This window comes from Heterodontus francisci, chromosome 24 (assembly GCF_036365525.1).
Source record: "Heterodontus francisci isolate sHetFra1 chromosome 24, sHetFra1.hap1, whole genome shotgun sequence".
Classification (NCBI taxonomy): Eukaryota; Metazoa; Chordata; class Chondrichthyes; order Heterodontiformes; family Heterodontidae; genus Heterodontus; species Heterodontus francisci.
The window spans coordinates 77,073,853-77,096,689 of record NC_090394.1 but is presented as its reverse complement, the minus strand read 5'-3'; the positions used below and the strand labels follow the sequence as shown (position 1 = coordinate 77,096,689).

The 22,837-nt window shown below is 44.0% G+C and overlaps 1 protein-coding gene across 3 annotated transcripts in view; it reads left to right on the top strand.

The window, feature by feature from the left end:
- Positions 1-22,837, top strand: part of xpo6 (exportin 6) — a 127,933-nt gene that overhangs the window by 78,828 nt on the left and 26,268 nt on the right. For all 3 annotated transcript variants that reach the window (XM_068056695.1, XM_068056696.1, XM_068056694.1), the window contains 4 exons: positions 13,586-13,745; positions 15,938-16,030; positions 17,507-17,651; positions 18,374-18,520. In XM_068056695.1, coding sequence (XP_067912796.1) covers positions 13,586-13,745; positions 15,938-16,030; positions 17,507-17,651; positions 18,374-18,520 — 545 coding nt within the window. The remainder of the gene's footprint in view (positions 1-13,585; positions 13,746-15,937; positions 16,031-17,506; positions 17,652-18,373; positions 18,521-22,837) is intronic.

Here is a 22,837-nt window from a genome sequence, read left to right as displayed (position 1 = left end):
TAAATGTAAACGCTTCTGGAGAAACTTGGTTCTAATATTGCACAGGTTCTACTAATGGGAAGGTAGTCACAGTGCAGCACTGGTTATATAGGTGAAGGGGTTTCTCAGTGTGGCACTGGTTATATTGGTGAGGAGGGGTTTCACAGTGCGGCATTGGTTATATTGGTGAGAAGGGGGTTTCACAGTGCAGAACTGGTTACATAGGTGAGGAGGGGGTTTCTCAGTGTGGCACTGGTTATATTGGTGGGGAGGGGTACTACAGTGTGCCGTTACATAAAATGGGGATTTTTAACCTTTCTGTTTCTGAGGACCCCCTCCCATGTTGTAACACAGGTATTTTTCTGTATAAAAATTAGTAATTAAACTTTTTTAATCCTGTTTTACTCAGTTAATGTGAACCTTGTTTTTGTTGCTGAACAATGTTTGTCAATTCTCACACCAACTTTCAAAACCTAAGGTCGTGTATTCCCTCCTATTTAAACTGTTTCTATTTAAGTCATCAGTTGTGCACGTAATATCACTGGAGAAATGTTTTGTAATCTTGCCATAACTTCTACCAATCATCTTCTTTGGCCTCCTTGTCTCGGGAGACGATGGGTGAGCGCCTGGAGGTGGTCAATTAATGGTTCACCAATCAATTATATATCAATAATCAATTATCAATCCACTATGCGGGCAGCCATAAAGACAGGGCTAAATTGTGGCGAGTCGAAGAGACTTAGTAGTTGGCAGGAAAAAAGACAGAGGCGCAAGGGGAGAGCCAACTGTGCAACAGCCCCAACAAACAAATTTCTCTGCAGCACCTGTGGAAGAGCCTGTCACTCCAGAATTGGCCTTTATAGCCACTCCAGGCGCTGCTTCACAAATCACTGACCACCTCCAGGCGCGTATCCATTGTCTCTCGAGATAAGGAGGCCCAAAAAGAAAGGAATCAATTATAATATATTTCTCCCCCATTTCCCCCCCGCCCCCCCATATTCCTAACTGAGCTCCCCCTCGCACCTTACCAGAACCAGGAGGCAAGTGTGGGTCCAGAAACTCAGATGATTGACACCCTCGTTGTCTCTACCTTCACGAGCTGGTCATAGAACAGTTCCCAACCGATTGAATTTGTTGATGCATAAACGTTTTTAATGGTATTAAACACCTTTTCATATCACAGATATATGTTCTGATAAGAGCACCCATCATTTTTCTAAACTCCAGCGAATGTAGGTCCTTTCTACTTATCTTTTTTCAGACTGTGTCCTCCTCACAGCTTACTTTCCCAGCTTGCTTGTATTTTCAAGCAACCTTCGATGCATTGCGTTTGGTCCCTTCATCTAAATGATTAATATAGATTGTAAATAAGGAAGGAAGATGCAGGCACGATATCGTCTTTTAAAATGTATCTAGACAGATACATGAATGGGCAGGAAGTAAAGAGATACAGACCCTTAGAAAATAGGCGACATGTTTAGATAGAGGATCTGGATCGGTGCAGGCTTGGAGGGCCGAAGGGCCTGTTCCTGTGCTGTAATTTTCTTTGTTCTTTGTTCTTTTGTAAATAACTGAGGCCCCAACACTGATCCTTGCGGTATCTCATTAGCTTTCAGTAAGGTCCCACATAAGACATTAGCTTGCAATTGGGGTTAAGATACTGACATGGATAGAGAACTGGTTGGCAGACAGGAAACAAAGAGTAGGAATAAACGAGTTTTTTTCCGAGTGGCAGGCAGTGACTAGTGGGGTACCACCGGGATCAGTGCCAGGACCCCAGCTATTCACAATATATATTAATGATTTAGATGAGGGAATTAAATGTAATATATCCAAGTTTGCAGACGACACAAAGCTGCGTGGGATGCAGAGAAGCTCCAGTGTGATTTGGACAGGTTGAGTGAGTGGGCAAATACATGGCAGATGCAGTATAATGTGGATAAATGTGAGGTTATCCACTTTGGTGGCAAAAACAGAAAGGCAGATTATTATCTGAACGGTGATAGATTGGGAAAGGGGGAGGTGCAGCGAGACCTGGGTGTCCTTGTGCACCAGTCACTGAAAGTAAGCATGCAGGTGCAGCAGGCAGTTAAGAAGGCAAATGGTATGTTGGCCTTCATAGCGAGAGGATTCGAGTAGAGGAGCAAGGATGTCTTGCTGCAATTATACAAGGCCTTGGTGAGACCACATCTGGAATATTGTGTGCAGTTTTGGTCTCCTTATCTGAGGAAGGATGTTCTTGCTATGGAGGGAGTGCAGCGAAGGTTCACCAGACTGATTCCTGGGATGGCGGGGCCGACGTATGAAGAGAGATTGGGTTGATTAGGCTTGTATTCACTAGAGTTTAGAAGAATAAGAGGGGATCTCAGAAACCTAGAAAATTCTAACAGGACTGGACAGACTAGATGCAAGAAGGATGTTCCCGATGGTGAGGGATTCCAGAACCAGGGGTCACAGTATAAGGGTAAGGGGTAAGCCATTTAGGACTGAGATGAGGAGGGATTTCTTCACCCAGAGAGTGATGAACCTGTGGAATTCGGGAGAAAGCGGGAACAGGTTACTGAGTTTGGATGATCAGCCATGATCGTATTGAACGGCGCAGAAGGGTCGAATGGCCTACTTTTTTTTCTTCTAGTAACAGCCAGCCAATGACCTATTTATTACTACTGTTTTCTGTCTTTGAATCCATCCTCTATCCATGCAAATGTATGGGCGGCATATTGGCGCAGTGGTTAGCACCGCAGTCTCACCGCTCCAGTGACCCGAGTTCAGTTCTGGGTACTGCCTGTGCGGAGTTTGCAAGTTCTCCCTGTGACCGCGTGGGTTTTCGCCGGGTGCTCCGGTTTCCTCCCACAGCCAAAGACTTGCAGGTTGATAGGTAAATTGGCCATTATAAATTGCCCCTAGTATACCTAGGTGGTAGGGGAATTGGGGATGTGGTAGGAATATGGGATTAATGTAGGATTAGTATAAATAGGTGGTTGATGGTTGGCACAGACTCAGTGGGCCGAAGGGCCTGTTTCAGTGCTGTATCTCTTTTATTAAAAAAAATATTACCCCTAACCCCAGGAGGCTTTATCTTTAGATTAGATTAGAGATTAGAGATCTTGTGGAACAATTTCTCATGTGGCATTTCATTGAAAGTTTTTTGAAAATCCAAACATCGGTTTCCCTTTATCTGCCCTCCAGTTAATTCTCAAGTCTAAAAAGGAAATCATGCTTCACAAATCTTTCTTAAAACCATGTTGACTGTGCCTAATCATATTATGACTTTGTGTCCTGTTACCACTTCCTTAATAAAGATTTTCAGCACTTTCCCAATGACTCATAGGCTAACTGGTCTGTACTTCCTTGTTTTCTTTCTCTTTCCTCTCTGGAATGGCAGTGTTACATTTGCTACTTTGCAATCCATTGGGAATATGGAAGAAAGCGCAGGACTGTGTGGAGTAGGAAAATAAGCAGAGGACCTGCTGTTGAGCAGATCTCCACCAGTGCTACAATCTACTGGGACTGTTCCAGAATCTGGGGAATGTTGGAAGATCGCATATCTCCGACAAATCCCCTTTCTCTGCATCTGCCTCTTTTAGTACCCTAGAGTGTTGGCCATCAGATCCAGGGGATTTCTTGGCTTTTAGTCCCATTAATTTCTCCAGTACTTTTTCATACTAATTACTTTGGAAGTTCCTCACTCATTAGACCCTTGGTTCTCCACTATTTCTGGTATGATGTCTTTTTGTTGTGAAGGCAGGTATAAAGTATTTGTTTAATGTCTCTGCCATTTCCTTATCCCTGATTATAGTTTCTTCTGTCTCAGCCTCTAAGGAAAGGAACCCACGTTTACTTTCACTCAGCTCTTCCCTTTTGCATACTCGTAGAAACTCTTACAAACCTGTTTTTACATTTCTTGCAAGTTCAATCATTCTGTTTACTCCCCTTTTCAATTTTTTGGTCATCCTTTTAGTTTCCACAACTTTTCTTGACTATTATAAGTCTCTTTTCATCAAATACAATCCTTAACACCTCTAGTTGGCCGTGGATGAATCTTTTTTGTGGAGTTTTCCTCTGTGATTCAATACAGTGTATATTCGTTGGGATTATGGAATATTGAGGTTGTAACTAGCGGATAAAGGGAAACCAGTGAATAGGATATTGGGGTTTTCAATCCAAGCTAAGAATTATTAAATATTCATGTTATTTATATGGACTTCCAGAAGGCATTGATAAAATCATAGAAAATTGCTGACAGAGGGGAAGCCATTTGGCCCAATTTGCCCATGCTGGTCAACAAAAAGCTACCCAGCCTAATACCACCTTCCTGCACTAGGTCCATAGTCCTGCAGGTCACAGCTCTTCAAGTGGACATCCAAATACTTGTTAAATGTGGTGAGAGTTCTGCCTCCACCCTTTCAGGCAGTGAGTTCCAGGTCCCTACCACCCTGTGGTGAAACAATATTTCCTCTGATCTTTCTACCAATTACTTCAAATCCATCCCCCCTGGTTTTTGACTCTTCTAAGGTAAATAGGTTGTCCCTATTTACTCCAGATAAACCTCTTAATTTTATATAGCTACATTAAGTCACCCCTCGGCCTCCTCTGTTACAAGGAAAACAAGCCCAGTCTATCTAATCTTTCCTAATGGCTAAAACTTTCCAGTCCTGGCAGCACCCTCTCCAGTGTAATCACATTTTTCCTGTATTGTGGTGACTAGAACGTTATACAATACTCAAGCTGTGGTATAACTAGTGTTGTATACTGTTCTCGCATAAGCTCCCTGCTCTTACATTTTATGTCTTTTCCAATGGGCGGCACAGTGGCGCAGTGGTTAGCACCGCAGCCTCACAGCTCCAGCGACCCGGGTTCAATTCTGGGTACTGCCTGTGTGGAGTTTGCAAGTTCTCCCTGTGTCTGCGTGGGTTTCCGCTGGGTGCTCCGGTTTCCTCCCACATGCCAAAGACTTGCAGGTTGATAGGTTCTTCTTTTGGGCCTCCTTATCTCGAGAGACAATGGATACGCGCCTGGAGGTGGTCAGTGGTTTGTGAAGCAGCGCCTGGAGTGGCTATAAAGGCCAATTCTGGAGTGACAGGCTCTTCCACAGGTGCTGCAGAGAAATTTGTTTGTTGGGGCTGTTGCACAGTTGGCTCTCCCCTTGCGCCCCTGTCTTTTTTCCTGCCAACTACTAAGTCTCTTCGACTCGCCACAATTTAGCCCTGTCTTTATGGCTGCCCGCCAGCTCTGGCGAATGCTGGCAACTGACTCCCACGACTTGTGATCAATGTCACACGATTTCATGTCGCGATAGGTTAATTGGCCATTATAAATTGCCCCTAGTATAGGTAGGTGGTAGGGAAATATAGGGACAGGTGGGGATGTGGTAGGAATATGGAATTAGTGTAGGGTTAGTATAAATGGGTGGTTGATGGTCGGCACAGATTCGGTGGGCCGAAGGGCCTGTTTCAGTGCTGTATCTCTAAACTAAACAATAAAGGAAAGCATGCCATATGCTGCCTTAATCACCTTATTGACCTGTCCTGCTACCTTTAAGGATCTGTGAACATGCACTCCTAAGGTTCCTCTGTTCCTCCACACTATTTGTTTATATTCCCATTTATTGTGTATTGCCTTGTCTTGTTGCACCTTCCAAAATGCATTACCACACGCTTCTCCGGATTGAATTCCATTCTCCACTTTGCTGCCCTACTGACCAGACCATCTATATCTTCCTGCAGTCTAAAGCTTTCCTCCTCACTGCCAACCACAAGGCCAAATTTTTGCATCATCTGCAAAAACCATCATGCCCCCTACATTTGCACCTAAGTCATTAATATAAACTGCAAAAAGCAAGGGACTGATTTACTGAGCCCTGCGGAACCCCACTGCTAACAGCCTTCTAGTTGCAAAAACATCCACCAATTATTACTCTTGCTTCCTGCCACCAAGCCAATTTTGGATCCAATTTGCCACTCTCTCAGATCTCAAGGGCTTTTACTTTTTTGACCACCCTGCCATGTGCAACAAAGGTACACCTTGCCCATTCAACTCTGCAAAGTCCTCCTCACTAACATCTGGCACTTGTGCCACAATTGGGAGAGATGTCCCACAGACTAGTCAAGCAACAGCCTGACATAGTCATACTCACTGAATCTTATCATACAGCCAATGTCCCAGACTCCTCCTCCATTCCTGGGTATGTCCTGTCCCACCGGCAGGACAGACCCACCAGAAGTGGCGACACAGTGGTATACAGTTGGGAGAGAGTTGCGCTGGGAATCCTCACACTGACTCCGGACCCCATGAAATCTCATGGCATCAGGCCAAACATGGGCAAGGAAACCTGGTTACCATCTGCTCCCCTCTACTGATGAATCAGTGCTCCTCTATGTTGAACACTACTTGGAAACATAGAAAATAGGAGCAGGAGTAGGCCATTTGGGCCTGCTCCGCCATTCAAAAAAAATCATTTTTCTTCCTTAGTTATTTTCATTTTTTGTGTTTGTTCAGTTTGTTTCTAATGTGTCTACCCACTTTTTTCATGTTTGTGCTTGTGGTTTAGTTTTCAGTCCATTAACACCCTATTTGTACTAATGCTTTATCTTTGAGCACACCATTAACATATTGTTTGCCTTTGCTCCATGACCTTCTGGTCAGCTATTCTTTGACCTTGTCCTATCAACACCTTTTGTTATCTCTTGCCCCACCCCCGCTTTGCTTGCTTAAAATCTTTTACATTTCTTATATCTGCCAGTTCTGAAGAAGGGTCACTGACCTGAAACGTTAACTCTGCTTCTCTCTCCACAGATGCTGCCAGATCTGCTGAGTATTTCCAGCGTTTCTTGTTTTTATTTCAGATTTCCAGCATCCGCAGTATTTTGCTTTTATATTACAAAAAAAATCATGGCTGATCATCTAATTCAGTACCCTGTTCCCGCTTTCTCCCCATATCCCTTGATCCCTTTGACATTAAGAAATATATCTATCTATCTCTTGAATATATTTAAAGATTTGGCCTCCACTGCCTTCTGCGGTAGAGAACACCACCCTCTGAGTGAAGAAATTTCTCCTTATCTCGGTTCTAACTGGCATACCCCATATCCTGAGACTGTTACCCCTGGTTCTGGACTCTCCAGCCATCTGGAACATCCTCCCTGCATTTAGCCTGTCTAGTCCTGTTAGAATTTTATAGGTTTCTATGAGATCCCCTCTTATTCTTCTAAACCCTAGTGAGTATAGGCCTAGTTGACCCAATCTCTCCTCATACATCAATCCTGCCATCCCAGGAATCAGCCTAGTAAATCTTTTTTGCACTCTCTCCAAGGCAAGAACATCCTTCCTAAGATAAGGAGACCAAAACTGCACACAATACTCCAGAGGTGGTCTCACCAAGGCTTTGTATAATTGCAGCAAGACATCTCTGCTCCTGTACTCGAATCCTCTTGCAATGAAGGTCAACATACCATTCCCCTTCCTAATTTCTTGCTGCAACTGAATGCTTGCTTTCAGCGACTGGTGTACAAGGACACCCAGGTCTTGTTGCACCTCTCCCTTTCCCAATCTATCGCCATTCAGCTAATCTGCCTTTCTGTTTTTACAACCAAAGTGGATAACCTCACACTTATCCACATTATACTGCATCTGCCATGTATTTGCCCACTCACCCAACTTGTCGAAATCACATTGGAGCCTCTTTGCATCCTCCTCACAGCTCACATTCTCCTCCCCCCCCCAACTTTGTGTCATCTGCAAACTTGGAAATGTTACATTTAGTTCCCTCACCCAAGTCATTAATGTATATTGTGAATAGCTGGGGCCCAAGCACTGTTCCCTGTGGTACCCCACTAGTCACTGCCTGCCACCTAGAAAAAGACCTGTTTATTCCTACTCGAGTTTCCTGTCTGTCAACCAATTCTCAATCCATGTCAGTACCTTAACCCCAAATCCCATGTGCTTTAATTTTGCGCAGTAACCTCTTATGTGAGACCTTATCAAAAGCCTTCTGAAAATCCAGATACACAACATCCACTGGTTCTCCCTTATCTATCCTACTAGTTACATCCTCAAAAAACACCAGTAGATTTCCCTTTCGTAAACCCATGCTGACTTTGCCCAATCCCATTTAAGCTTTCTAGGTGTTCTGCTATCGCATCCTTTATAACAGACTAGCATTTTCCCCACTACTGATGTAATGCTAACTGGTCTGTAGTTCCCTATTTTTTCTCTCCCTTTTTTTTTAAATAGTGGGGTTATATTTGCCACCCTCCAATCTGTAGAAACTACTCCAGAGTCTATAGAATTTTGGGAGATGACCACCAATGCATCCACTATTTCCAGGGCCACTTCCTTTAGTACTCTGGGATGTAAATTATCAGGCCCTGGAGATTTGTCAGCCTTTAACCCCATTAATTTCCCTAGCACTATTTTTTTTTTTTACTAATACTGATTTCCTTCAGTTCCTCCCTCATTAGACCTTTGGTTCCCTAACATTTCTAGGAGGTTATTTGTATCCTCCTTCGTGAAGACAGAACCAAAGTATGTGTTTAATCTGCCATTTCTTTGTTCCCCATTATAATTTCCCGTTTCTGACTGTAAGGGACCTACATTTATATTCACTAATCTTTTTCTCTTCACATATTTACAGAAGCTTTTACAGTCAGTTTTTATGTTCCCCATAAGTTTACTGTCATACTCTATTTTCCCCCGCTTAATCAACCTCTTTGTCCTCCTTTGCTGAATTTTAAACTGCTCCCAATCCTCAGACTTGTTGCTTTTTCTGGCAATTTTATATGCCTCCTCTTTGGATCTAATACTATCCCTAATTATGTAAGCCACAGTTGAGCCACCTCTCTGGTTTTATTTTTGCGCCAGACAGGAATGAATAATTGTTATAATTCATGCACACATTCTTTAAATATTACCCATTGCCTAGCCACCGTCAACCCTTTTAGTGAGGTCCCCCAATCTATCATAGCCAACTCGCGCCTCATACCATTGTAGTTTCCTTTATTTAGATTCAGGATCCTAGTTTCATATTCAACTACTTCACTCTCCATCTTAAGTTGAATTCTATCGTTATGGTCGATCCTCCCCAAGGGACCCCGCACAACAAGATTGTTAATTAATCCTTTCTCATTGCAGAATACCCAGTCTAGGATAGTCTGATCTCTAGTTGGTTCCTCAACGTATTGGTCTAAAAAAACCATCACGTACGCACTCCAGGAAATCATCCTCCACTGTATTATTGCTAATTTGGTTTGACCAATCTATATGTAGATCAAAGACACCCATGATTACAGTTACACCCTTATTGCATGCATCTCTAATTTCCTGTTTAATGCCATCCCTTACCTCTCCACTACTGTTTGGGGGCCTATAGACAACCCCCACCAATGTTTTCTGCCCCTTGGTGTTTCTTAGCTCCACCCATACAGATTCCACATCATGATTTTCCGAGCCAATATCCTTTTATTGCATTGATTTCCTCCTTTACTAACGACGCTACTCGAACTCCTTTCTCTTTTTGCCTGTCCTTCCTAAATATTGAATACCCCTGGATGTTCAGTGCCCATCCTTGGTCACCTTGCAGCCATGTCTCCGTAATCGCTACTATATCATAACCGTTTGTATCTATTTGTGCTGTTAATTCATCTACCTTATTGCGAATGCGCCGCGCGTTAAGATACAATGCCTTTAGACTTGTCTTTTTAACATTGTTAGTCATTGTCATCTTAGCTTTATTTTGCACTATGGCTCCATTCGTTTCTCGTCCTTGTTTTCTCTGCCTTCCACTTTTGCCTCTTACCTTTCTGTCTTTCATTTCTACCCTTGTTTCCCCCTCCTCTGTCTCCCTGCTCATATTCCTATTCCCCTACCATTCTAGTTTAAACCCTCCCCAACAGCACTGGCCCCCCCCACCCCCAAGGAAATTGGTCCCGGTCCTGTCCAGATGCAACCTGTCCAGCTTGTACTGATCTCACCTTCCCCAGAACTGGTCCCAATGTCCCAGGAATCTGAATCGCTGTGCTCTACACCATTTCTCGAGCCACGTATTCATCTGATATATCTTGCTATTTCTGCTCTCGCTAGCACGTGGCACTGGTAGTAATCTTGAGAATACTACCTTTTGAGGTCCTACTTTTTAATTTTTGTCCTAATTCCCTATATTCAGCTTGTAGGACCTCATCCCTTTCTTTTTACCTGTGTCATTGGTACCGATATTTACCACGACAGCTGGCTGCTTTCCCTCCTTGCTCAGAATGCCCTGCAGCCGCTCAGACATCCTTGACCCTAGCACCAGGAAGAAGCACTGAGGGTAGTAAGGCCACAGTATGTACTCTGGAGGACTTCAGTGTCCATCACCAAGAGTGGCTGATTGAGTTGGCAGAGTCTTGAAGGACATATTTGCCTAACAGGCCTGTGGTAGGTGGTGAGAACACCAAGAGGGAAAAACCTACATGACCTCGCCCTCATAAATAGACCTGTTGCAGAGGCAGCTGCCCATGACAGTATTGGTAGGATTGACCACACAGTCCTTGTGGAGATTAAAACGTGTCTTCACATTGAGGATACTCTCCATGTGTGGCACTACCACTGTGCTAAATGGGATAGATTCAGAAAAAGATCTCGCAGCCCAAAACTGGACATCCATTAGGCGCTGTGGGCCATCAGCAGCAACAGAATTATATTCAACCACAATCTATAACCTCATGGCCCGGCATATTCCTCACTCTACCATCACCATCAAGCTGGAGGATTAACCCTCGTTCAAGGAGGATTGCAGGAGAGCATGCCAAGAGCAGCACCAGGCATACCTCAAAATGAGGTGACAACCTGGGGAAGCTACAACCCAGCATTACATGCACATTAAACAGAAGAGTTAGCATACGATACAGCTGAGCGATCCCACAACCAACAGATCAGGTCAAAGCTCTGCAGTCCTGCCACATCCAATTGTGAATGGTGGTGGGCAATTAAACAACTAACTGGAGGAGGAGGCTCCACAAACATCCCTGTCCTCAATGATGGGAGAGCCCAGCACATGAGTGCAAAAGGCTGAATCATTTGCAGCCAAAAGTGCTGATTGGCTGATCCAGCTCCGCCTTCTAAGGTCCCCAGCATCACAGATACCAGTCTTCAGCCAATTCGGTTCACTCCACATGATATGAAGAACTGGCTGAAGGCACTGGATACTGCAAAGGCCCTGACAACATCCCAGGTGTATTACTGAAGATTTGTGCTCCAGAACTAGTTGTGCCCCTAGCCAAGCTGTTCCAGTGCAGCTACAACACTGGCATCTACCCAACAATGTGGAAAATTGCCTAGATATGTCCTGTCCACAGAAAGTAGGACAAGTTCAACCTGGCCAATTACCGCCCCATCAGTCTACTCTCAATCATTAGCAAAGTAATGGAAGATGTCATTGACAGTGCTATCAAGCGACACTTACTCAGCAATAACCTCACTGTTACTCCGTTTGAGTACTGCCAGGGCCATACGGTCCCGGACCTCATTACAGCCTTGATCCAAGTGTGGACAAAAGAGCTGACTTTCAGAGGTGAGAGTAACTGCCCTTGACATCAAGGCAGCATTAGACTGTGTGTGGCATCCAGGAGCCATAGCAAAATTGAACTCAGGGAATTGGGAAAACCCTCCGCTGGTTGGTGTCATACCTCGCACAAAGGAAGCTGGTTGTCGTTGTTAGAGGCCAGTCATCTCAACCCCAGGACATTGCTGCAGGAGTTCCTTAGGGTAGTGTCCTAGGTCCAACCATCTTCATCTGCTTCATCAGTGACCTTCCCTCCATCATAAAGTTTGAAGTGGGGGTGTTCACTGATTGCACAATGTTCGGTACCATTTGACACTCCTTAGATACTGAATCAGTCCATGTCCACATGCAGCAAGACCTGGACAACATTCAGGCTTGGGCTGATAAGTGGCAAGTAACATTCGTGCCACATAGGTGGGCATGATCATCTCCAACAAGAGAGAATCTAGCCATCTCCCGTTGATGTTCCAATGGCATTACCATCACTGAATCCCCCACCATCAACATCCGGGGTTGCCACTGACCAGAAATTGAACTGGACCAGCCATATAAATACTGTGGCTACAAGAGCAGGTCAGAAACTAGGAATCCTGTGGCGAGTTATGCACATCCTGACTCCCCAATGCTTGTCCACCATCTATAAGGCAGAAATCAGAAGTGTGATGGATGAGTGCAGGTCCTACAACACGAGAAGCTCAACAGCATCCAGGACAAAGCAGCCTGCTTGATTGGCACCTCATCCACCACGTTAAACATTCACTCCCTCCACCACCAGTGCGCAGTGGCAGCAGTGTGTATCATCTACATGTTGCACTGCAGCAACTTGCCAAGACTCCTTCAACAGCACTTTCCAAACCTGCAACCTCTACCACCTAGCAGGACAAGGGCAGCAGATGCATGGAAACACCACCACCTGCCAATTCCCCTCTAAGCCGCACACCATCCTGACTTGTATCACTGTTGCTTCACTGTCACTGGGTCAAAATCGTGGAATTCCCGTCCTAACAGCACAGTTACCTCACCAGCGATGCTCACATCCCACGGAAGAATTTTTTTAAAAATTTGATACAAAGCCACATATCCAAGTTTGCTATCAGCACAGGTGGCATTGTAAGCAGTGTAGATGGATGCTTTACAATACAAAGAGATATTGATAGATTACGTGAGCAAAACTGTAACAGATGGATTTCAATGTAGGCTAATTTGGGCCTATTGAGGATAGAACAAGTTACTTAATGGTAAAAAGCTAGAAAGTTGAGATCCAGAGACACTTTTTTGGGGGGGGGGGGGGGGGGGAAGAGAGATTGCTGGAAAGGGGAGAGGTGGGGGGGGGGGGGAGAGAGATTGCTGGAAAGGGGAGAGGTGGGGGGGGGGGGGGGGGGGGGAGAGAGATTGCTGGAAAGGGGAGAGGTGGTGGGGGTGTGGCATCAGTACATAGTTCATTAAAGTGCAATGAACAGGTACAGAAAATATTCAGAAGGGCTAAAGGAATGCTGGCCTTTATATCTAGAAGACTAGAATACACAGAGTTAGAACTCATGCTTCAACCATACAAAGCCCTGGTTAGATTGCACCTGCAGTTCTGGGCACCACCCCTTAGGAAGGAAATATTGGCCTTGGATGGAGTGCTGCTTAGGTTTACTAGAATGATACCTAGTATCATTCCAAGTCCTAGTCCAAGAATTAAATTACGAGGAGAGGTTACACAAACTAGGGTTGTATTTCCCTGCAGTTTAGAAGGTTAGGGGGTGATTTGATCAAAGTTTTCAAGACGTTAAGGGCAACAGAGGGTGGTTGAAGAGAATTATTTCTGCTTCCGAAGTTTGGAACTCACTGCCACAAACAGCAATTGTAAATTTTAAACCTAAAATTGATCGATTTTTGTGAACAGAAGGTATTAAGGATATGATGCAAAGTATGGTATCTGGAATCAGGTTGCAGATCAAACATGATCTCATTGAATGGTGGAACAGGCTAAATGACCTCCTGCTGTTCCTGTTTCTTTAAACGTTTGCAGTGTGACCAGAATGCCTCGAGTGCCATTACATGCTGATGAATTATGTTCTTCAGTTCACAGATTAAACATTACAGCAGAGAACGACTGTCGACGTTTGCATTGTTCTTTACGTGACCTCAGCTCACTGCTTCAGACTAGTGGTCGCCTGGCTGAGTATTTTATCGGGGATGTGTTTGCAGCCAGATTTAATGATGCACTCAGAGTTGTGGAAAGGTAAGGCCTCCTCCTTTTAACTCATTAATTTGCTGACTGAATATAGCAAATAGGTGCCTGTGTAACCTCTGATTCCAGTGGGGGTGGGTAGGGGGATATTATCCTTGTTCACCACAGGTAGCGAGTGAATGTTCATCTCACCATTGGGTATTCTGTCTGTATTAGAGAGTGCTCTGTGTGTGTACCAGGTTTATTCTATTCTGGAGCAACTGGCCACTTTGATAACTCCATTGTCTTTTTGCTGTTCAGTTTTCAACTCACTCCAAAACATTTTTTCTGCCACTTCAAAAATCCTGTTCGAGAATAAAATTCACAGCTGCATATATTTTAATAGCCTGTGTTGGAACAAGTTTAAATTTCTAATTTCCTGGCTCTCAATAGTCTTTTGAATTGTTGGTTGTAGTTTCAATGCCAACCTGAAACTCGTTTTCACTGTAGAAATACCCAGTGAATAGTTGATTCTCTCTGCCTGCAGGGTGCTATAGGTACAAGTGCAATTTATCTAAATGTCTGATGAGCTTGCTTAGAGCCACCCCCATGTCTAGTGGGTCAAGGCACTGTGGTGTAATGCTAACCCATACACACCAGAAGGTGCTGAGTTGATGCCCAGTCTACGCTGATGGCGGATTTGAGTCGGGAAGCTACAGTTGGCTTCAGTCCCCATCAGGTAAGGAGGACCAAGTCTGCCGGGGCTGCTGCTCACCATCCAGTGGCCTCTGCTGATGTGTGTATATGTGGCTGCCCAGTGAGGACAGGATGGCCTCCAGTGCCTGACTTGTGAAGAATATTCACTTGGTTCAGGTACTGGAGTACCACACTCTCCCAAAAGCTCTTCACAGGATTGCTTTGCAACTACAGGTGTTGCCTGCAATCACCATACTGCCTCAGGAACAATAAGAGGCCATTCAATCCCTCCAGCCTTTTCCAACATGCAATGAGATCATGGCTGATCTGTAAAAAATCATCAGATCATAGGAGCAGGCCTCAAGCCTGCACCCCCATAATCTTTGACTCCCTTGTCAAACAAAAATTTGTCTAACTCAGCCTTGAATACGTTTAATGATCCAGCCTCCAGTGCTCTCTGAAGAAATGGGGAAGAGAATTCCAAAGATTAACAGCCCTCAGAGAAGAAATTCCTTTTCGTGTCTCTCGAGTGGGAGATGCTTTAATTTGAAACTCTGCTCCCTAGTTCTAGATTCCCCCACGAGGGGAAATATCCTCTCAGCATCTACCCTGTCAAGTCCCCTCAGAATCTTTTATGTTTCAATAAGATCACCTCCCATTCCTCTAAACTCCAATGAGTATAAGCCCAGCCTGCTCAACCTTTTTTCATAAGACAACCCCTTCATCCTAGAAATCAGCCTAGTGAACCTTCTCAGAACTGCAAGTATGTCCATCCTTAAATAAGGTGATAAAAACTGTACACAGTTCTCTAGGTGTGCTCTCACCAATGCCCTGCACAGTTGTAGCAAGACTTCCCTCCTTTTATACTCCATCTCCCTGGCAGTAAATGCCAGTATACCATTTGTCTACCTAATTCTTGCTGTACCTGCATGCTAACCTTTTGAGATTCATGTACAAGGGCACCTAGATCCCTCTGTACTGCAACATTCTGCAGTCTTCACGTAAATGATCTGTCTTTCTATTCTTGCCAAAGTGGACAATCTCATTTTCCCACATTATACTCCATCAGCCAAATTTTTGTCCATTCACTCTATGACTCTATCTAGTATCTTAACTTGATGCACCCCCTGGGCTCCATAACCTTCTATACTCTTATTGAGCAAAAATCTATCAATCACTGATGTAAAATTATTAATTGAGGTGATATCTACTGCATTTTGTGGGAGAGTGTTCCACACTTGTGCCATCCTTTGTTTGAAGAATCTTTTCCTAACTTCTCCTGAATTGCCTGGTTCTCGTTTTAAGGTATGTCCCCTTGTCCTGGATTTCCCCCATCAGCAGAAAAGTTTTTCTCCATCTACCCGATCAATTCCTATCTAAATTCTAAAAGCGTCAATCAAATTGCCCTTTAACTTTCTATATTCCAGGGAATACAAGCTTAGTTTATATTCAGGGATGCTCTGGAATTGCCCAAACTCCTCCCATTTTGAACTCTTTAAGATTGGTGTGTTTTTCTGATCGCAGTCCTGCTGATTTGCTTCTAATATATATGTGTTGCTGTGTCCTAGGCTAGTTGAAGTGACGATGTATGGGTCCCAGATCAAGCTCTATGATATGGAAACAGCAGTGCCATCTGTATTGAAGCCAGATCTGATTGATGTGTGAGTACAGCGTAGATTCTATGTACCAAACTGGTTTTGCACGTTGATATTGAGAGCTAGGTGAAATGGGATGCTGTTTCTCTGATCAGCCCTGGTTCATTATTAACAGGAACTGATGTAAGCTGTCAAAGCTCTGTCACTGCTCACTGTCCTATGCCTGTTGCAGTGAGTGTGCCTGATTGATCAGGAGTGGGATTGTGTAATGTGAGAAGGAGGTCTCCAGTGCAGCATCTGTAGACTCTTGTGTCTGAAATTCTCTAAGTTATGTCAAGAATAAAAATGTAAAATGATTATCATCTGGTGCAATGATTGTGACTAACGCAGGATTTTATATTACACAGTGCCGTTCACAAGCTTCGAACATTCCAAGGGGTGTTGCAGCCAATTATTGTTGTAATGTAGGAAATCAACAGCCAATTTACACACAGCAAGATCCCACAGTGTGATAATCAGATAATCATTTTTTTTTAGTGATGTTGGTTGAGAGATAAATGTTGACCACACTGGGGAAATCCCCTTTGCTCTTTGAAATAGTGCCATGGATTCTTTTATATTCACCTGAAAGGACAGATACGTCCTTGGTTTAATGTTTCATCCAGTAGATGGCCCCTCTGACAGTGCAGCACTCCCTCAATAGTTCACTGAGTGTCAGCCTGGAATTTGTGCTCAAGTCTCTGGAGTGGGACTTGAACCCCCAACCTTCTGACTTGGGGCGGAGGGTGTTTGGAATAAAAACAGAAGATGCTGGAAATACTCCGCAGGTTTTTCAGAATCTATAGAGAGAGAAATTGCATTAATGTTTCAGGTCAATGACCTTTCATCAGAACTGACAAAAATCATCACCTGAAACGTTAACTCTGTTTCTCTCTGTACAGACACTGCCACACCTGCTGAGCATTTCCAGTGTTTTTTGTTTTTATTTCAGATTTCTAGTATCCATAGTATTTTGCTTTTGTATGATGTTTCAGCGCTGTGACATGCTGGGGACTTGATCATTTATCAGTCTCTTGCAGAAAGCTGAACCCAGGCATGTCCCCACAGGGAGGGAAACTGGAGTGCCTTTTCCCGAGCCGTGGTCACTCACTGTATCTGGTTTTGCAGCACAACGGCAAAGGGTTGGTGTGCAGAGTCCCTCAGACAGGAGATTTGTGGGTGATGCTGACCAGCCTAGGGAAAAAGTAGGGCAGAACTTTAAACCTGGGAAGATTCAACTCCACTGCTTAGCCTCACCCTGGGAGTCCAGATTGGTTCAGGATCTCAGGCTGAGGCAAGTTGCAGTCATACAATCATAGAATGGTTACAGCACAGAAGAGAGGTCATTTGGCCCATTAAGTCCATGCTGGCTCTCTAAGAGCAATCCATCCCGCGTTTGGGAGTGTTGGACTTGCTTTTCAAAATACCTGGTCTTTACAAACCAATCGCTGTCCAACTTGAAAAAACATTTCCTGTTGACATTTTTTTAATCTTGTCTTTCAGTCATGCTCAGTCCCTGGCAGCACTGCAGGCTTATTCCCACTGGCTAGCTCAGTTTTATAATGAAGTTCAACGTCAAAATTCTGAGCAGTTTGTGTCTCTCATTTCCACTGCCATGGAGGCCACTGCTCCCCTCATCAGCTCGAAGGTACGTTGGCATCTTCTCCTGAGAAGTTAAATAATTCAGAAGTGTGCTATCTGTCCACCTGGTAAAATTTCTGCTCAGTTCAGATGCACACAACCAATTCTCTGGACTCCTGCCTGCTGTATGGAAGACTCTGGGACGATGACAGCCGACTTTCCAATGTGCACAGTGAGCATCACCCTACTCTGCAAACACCATTCCATCTTGAAGTTTTGGGGAATCACATGACCTTGTTTCTGTCCTGAAACTTGTGAATTCTGCAGCTCCTGTAGACGTTGTGAACCATCACAGTTTGGAGGCTGCCCATGCACCTGGTTCACAGCGAGTTTAACATCTGATGGTGCTTTCTCTATTCCTCAGCTCTATCTCCAGTCATGGGACACGCTTAATTTCTGCTGAGGGGAGTCGGTACATTGATATATCGGGGTGTTGAGGGTTGGTTTTTATAATAGATTTTAGCGCATGTGTGTATCCTGGTGCATGACACAGGAAGGAGTCCCTAGGTGGGTGCCAGGTTCTACCTGCAAGCTTGTCGATTCAAACCCAGGGCTCTGTAGTAGATACCCAGTGTTCCTCCTTTGAATTTTTGCATTGCTGTGCCATTTCTGCTATCCTGAGAGATGCAGTATCACTCTAAATTCTAGCTCTTGAGATTGCCGTATTGAATCTTGTAGCGGGGTGGTGAGCTGAAAAGCCTTGTGTGACTAACTGAATCCTCCCTGCAGGTGCCAGAGAAACTGTTGCTCTCAGCGTGCCATTTGTTGCTGTCATTAGCCACCACAGTGCGCCCCGTGTTTCTGGTCAGGATCCGAGCAGTACAGAAAATCTTCGACAGGATCACAGATGGCTCTGCTCGTCAGCTCCCTCAGGAGGTAAATTGGAGTACTGCAGCTGACCAAATGAATTTACAGATTTTAACAGCTTTAAAGGGCACTTCGCAGATCATGGAGAGACACATCTGTCTGAGAATTGTTCCTAGCTGGCCAACACTAATATGCTTAGTGAAAACTTCAGGATATAATTTTTGGCATCTGAACACATGGCTCAAAAGGTCTCCCCTTTTGTTTGTCATTTGGTTTCCTCACTCCTGGGATAGTGTTCACTACATGTGTAGTCCTCACTTACTGAGAACTGCTTAAGTTAAGCTCCAGTGCTAGAATGGAAAAAAGTGAAGACCACTCCCCCACCCCATTCTGTTTGTTTGGACATGTTGTGCATAATGGCTACAGGATCTAGTTTATGGCTACTGGATCCAGTCTTTATAGCAGTTCTACATGGGCAAGAATCCTGAACTAGCAGCATTGTAATAGTCTGCTGTGGAGATTTTTGAGGCAATGTTAATATATCACTAATTTTTACCCCAGCACTGTCAGTCTGAAACCTGAGGTTCCATGAGGTATTACTCTGACTACAGTCAGTGAGTTTCCTAAACTCCTGGCACTCCAGTTGTTTTCTGGGCAAGGCTGATTAAACCTTCCTTTGTTAATGCTGTTGTTGGACTGGGATCCAGCAACCAAATGCTGTTGATCCCATGTGAGAATAGGGCACAGTTTTGGGCCTGAGCATGCTGTGTGGAGTGAGTTGATGTCCTTTAAGCTTTAAGGTGCTAACCACAGCGTTACTGTTGAAGCAAGTGCGTGCAATTACTATCCACTGTCAAGAAACTGAAGTTGAAAGTAAAAGAAGGGGACATAAATTGAAACTAGTAAAAGATCAGTTTAGGACTGATATCGGGAAATGCTTCACACACTGATGGTGAGCACCCTGAGGTATTGTGAAGTGATTGATTACTAAAAGGAGTGAGGCTGTCAGCTCTCTTGATAGATGAACTAAGATGGGCTGAATGGCCTTCCTCACTGAAAAGTGTCTTGCAAGTCCACAGTTCCCAGATCCTGGGCGAGCAGGAAACTGTGAAGTTGGCTCATTACCAGTGGAGGGAGCTCTAACACTGTTGGTCTCTTTTTATCTGCCCAGTTGAGTCACTGAATCCTGTCAATTGGATTTTAATAATCCCCTGTCCAGTTTCTGTGGCTCCCATTCTTCGAAAGCAACATTTTAAAAAAGAATTGAGATGCTGGTTCTGAACTAGTTATAGTGAGGTCCAACAACTTAGGTAAAACATCATTGTGTAAATTCACATACAAAATCAAACAACCTCTGCATTGGGTGCGCTGATCATAAATGATACCAAGGGTATGAAAGCATACGTTATTCTACTGAGCTAGTAATCCAGAGGCCTGGACTGATCCAGAGGCATGAGTTTAAATCCTGCCACGACAGCCTTAAGAATTTAAATTCAATTAATTAAATCTTGAATAACAAGCTAGTATCAGTAATGGTGATCATGATTGTTGTAACAACCCATCTGATTCACAAACGTTCTTTAGAGAAGGAAATCTGCCATCCTTACCCTGTCTGGCCTATATATGACTCCAGCCCCACAGAAATGTGGTTGAGTCTTAACTGTTCTCTGCCTAGCAAGCCACTCAGTTGTGTTCAAGAAGGTGACTCACCACCACCACCTCTAGCCTGTTAAGAACATAACACAAGAAATAGGAGCAAGAATCGGCCATTCAGCCCCTTGAGCCTGCTCCACCATTCAAAAAGATTATGGCTGATCTGATTGACCTTATCTCCATTTTCCTATCTGCCCCCCATAACCTTAAACTCCCTCGTCAATCAAAAATCTCTCTAACTCAGCCTTGAATATATTCAATCACTCAGCCTCCACTGCTCTTTAGGGAAGAGAATTCCAAACACTAACAACCCTCTGAGAAGAAATTCTTCCTCATCTCCTTATTAAATGGGAGACCCCTTAATTTGAAACTCTGCCCCTTAGTTCTAGATTCCCCCACGAGGGAAACATCCTTTCAGCATCTACCCTGTCAAGTCCCCTTAGAATCTTATACGTTTTAACAAGATCAACTCTCATTCTTCTAAACTACAATGAGTATAGGTCTAAACCGCTCAACCTAACCTCATAAGACAAACCTCTTCATCCCAGGAATCAGCCTAGTGAACCTTCCCTGAACTGTTCCAAAGCAAGTTTGTCCCTTTTAAATTCGGGAGACCAAAACTGTACGCAGCACCCTAGGTTTGGTCTCACCAATGCCCTATACAGTTGTAGCAAAACTTTGGTCCTTTTATACTTCATCCCCCTTGCAATAAATGCCAACATTCCATTTGCCTTCCTAATTACTTGCAGTACCTGCATGCAGACTCTGAGATTCATGTACAAGGACACCCAGATTCCTCAGCATTCTGCAGTCTCTCTCCATTTAAATGTTCTTTTCTATTCCTGCCACAGTGGACAACCACACATTTTCCCACATTGTACTCCATCTACCAAATTTTTGCCCACTCACTTATCCAAGGGTGGGCACCTTGCCAGTGACACTCACATCCTGTAAATTAATTTTTAAAAAGCACAGGAGGAGGCCATTTGGCCCATCATGCCTGTTGGTGCTTTGATAAAGCTACCCAGTTAGTCCCACTTCTCTACTCTTTTCCCCAGCACTGCATCTATTTCTTTTCAGGTATTTATCCGATTCCCTTTTAAAAGTTATTATTGAATCATCTTGCACCCCCTTTCGTACAGTGCATTCCAAATTATAACTGGCTGCGTAAATTTGTTTCCTCATGTTACCTATTTCTTTTGCCAATTGCCTTTAATCTATCACTTGGTTACCAACCCTCCTGCCACTGGAATGTTTCTCCTTATTTATTGTATCAAATCCTTCATGATTTTGAGCACCACTATCAAATCTCCCCGAACCTTCTCTGCTCTGAGAACGACCCCAGTTTCTCTAGTGTCTCCATGCAACTGAAGTCTTTCATCTCTTGTATAGTTCAAGTAATTTCTCTGTACCTTCTCTAAGGTCTTGACGTTCTTCTGAAGTGTGGTGCCTGACATAAGCCTCAATATTCCAGCTTCTAATCCTTGTTTTCAAATCCCTCCATGGCCTTAATCATCCTTACCTCTATAGCCTCCTACAGCCCTTAGATCACTGCGCTCCTCCAATTCTGGTGTCTCATGCATCACTGATTTTAATCGCTGCATCCTTGGTCGTGTTTTCAGCTGCCTGGGTCCTAAATTCTGCAACTTCTCTAAACCCATCTGCCTCTCTTTCCTCTTCTAAGATGCTGCTTAAATCTGCCTCTTTGGCCAAGGTTTTGGTCATCTGACCTAATAGTCATAACCATTATGGCACAGAAGGTGACCATTCAGCCCATCGAATCTATGCCGTCTCTCTAGAGCAGTCCAGTCAATCCCATTTCTCTGCTTTTATACCCGTAGCCGTGCAAATTTATTTCCCTCCAATTTTCTGTTGAAATCATTCATCTTCTCTGCTTCCACCAGCCTCTGAGGCAGTGCATTCCAGATCATTACAACTCTCTGCGTAAAAAAACAAAAAGTGCTTACTCGCATCCCCTCTGCATCTCTTGCCCAAAACCTTAAACCTGTACCATCAGTTAATGGGAACAGCTTTTCTTTGTCTACCTTATCTAAATCTATCATAATCTTGTGCACCTCTATTAAATTTGGAAACCTCATTGAAACCTACAAAGTACTTAAAGGGATAGACAGGGTAGATGCAGCTAAGATGTTTCCCCTGGTTGGGGAGTCTAGAACCAGGCGTCACAATTTCAAAATAAAGGGGAAGCCACTTAGGACAGAGATGAGGCGAAAGTTCTTTACTCAGAGGGTTGTGAATGTTTGGAATTCTCTACCCCAGGGGGCTGTGGAAGCTCAGTCATTGAGTATGTTTAAAGCAGAGATTGACAGATTTCTAAATACCAATGACAGAAGGGGATATGAGGATAGTGTGGGGGAAAAGGCATTGGAGTGGATGATCAGCCATGATAGTATTGAATGATGGGTCTGGCTCGATGGGCTGAATGGCCACCTCCTGTTGCTGAATCTTCCCTCCATCTCCTTTTGCTCTAAGGAGAGCAACCCCAGCTAACCTTGTAGCTAAAATCCCTCATCTCTGAAATCATTCTGATAAATCTCCTCTGTACCTTCTCAAGGACCCTCACATCCTCCCTAAAAAGATTTGACCAGAACTGGATGCAATATTCTAGTTGCAGCCTAACCAGAGCTTTATAACTTCTCTGCTTTTGTACTCAATATTCCTATTCATGAAGCCCAAGATCCCATATGCTTTGCTAACTACACTCTCAATATG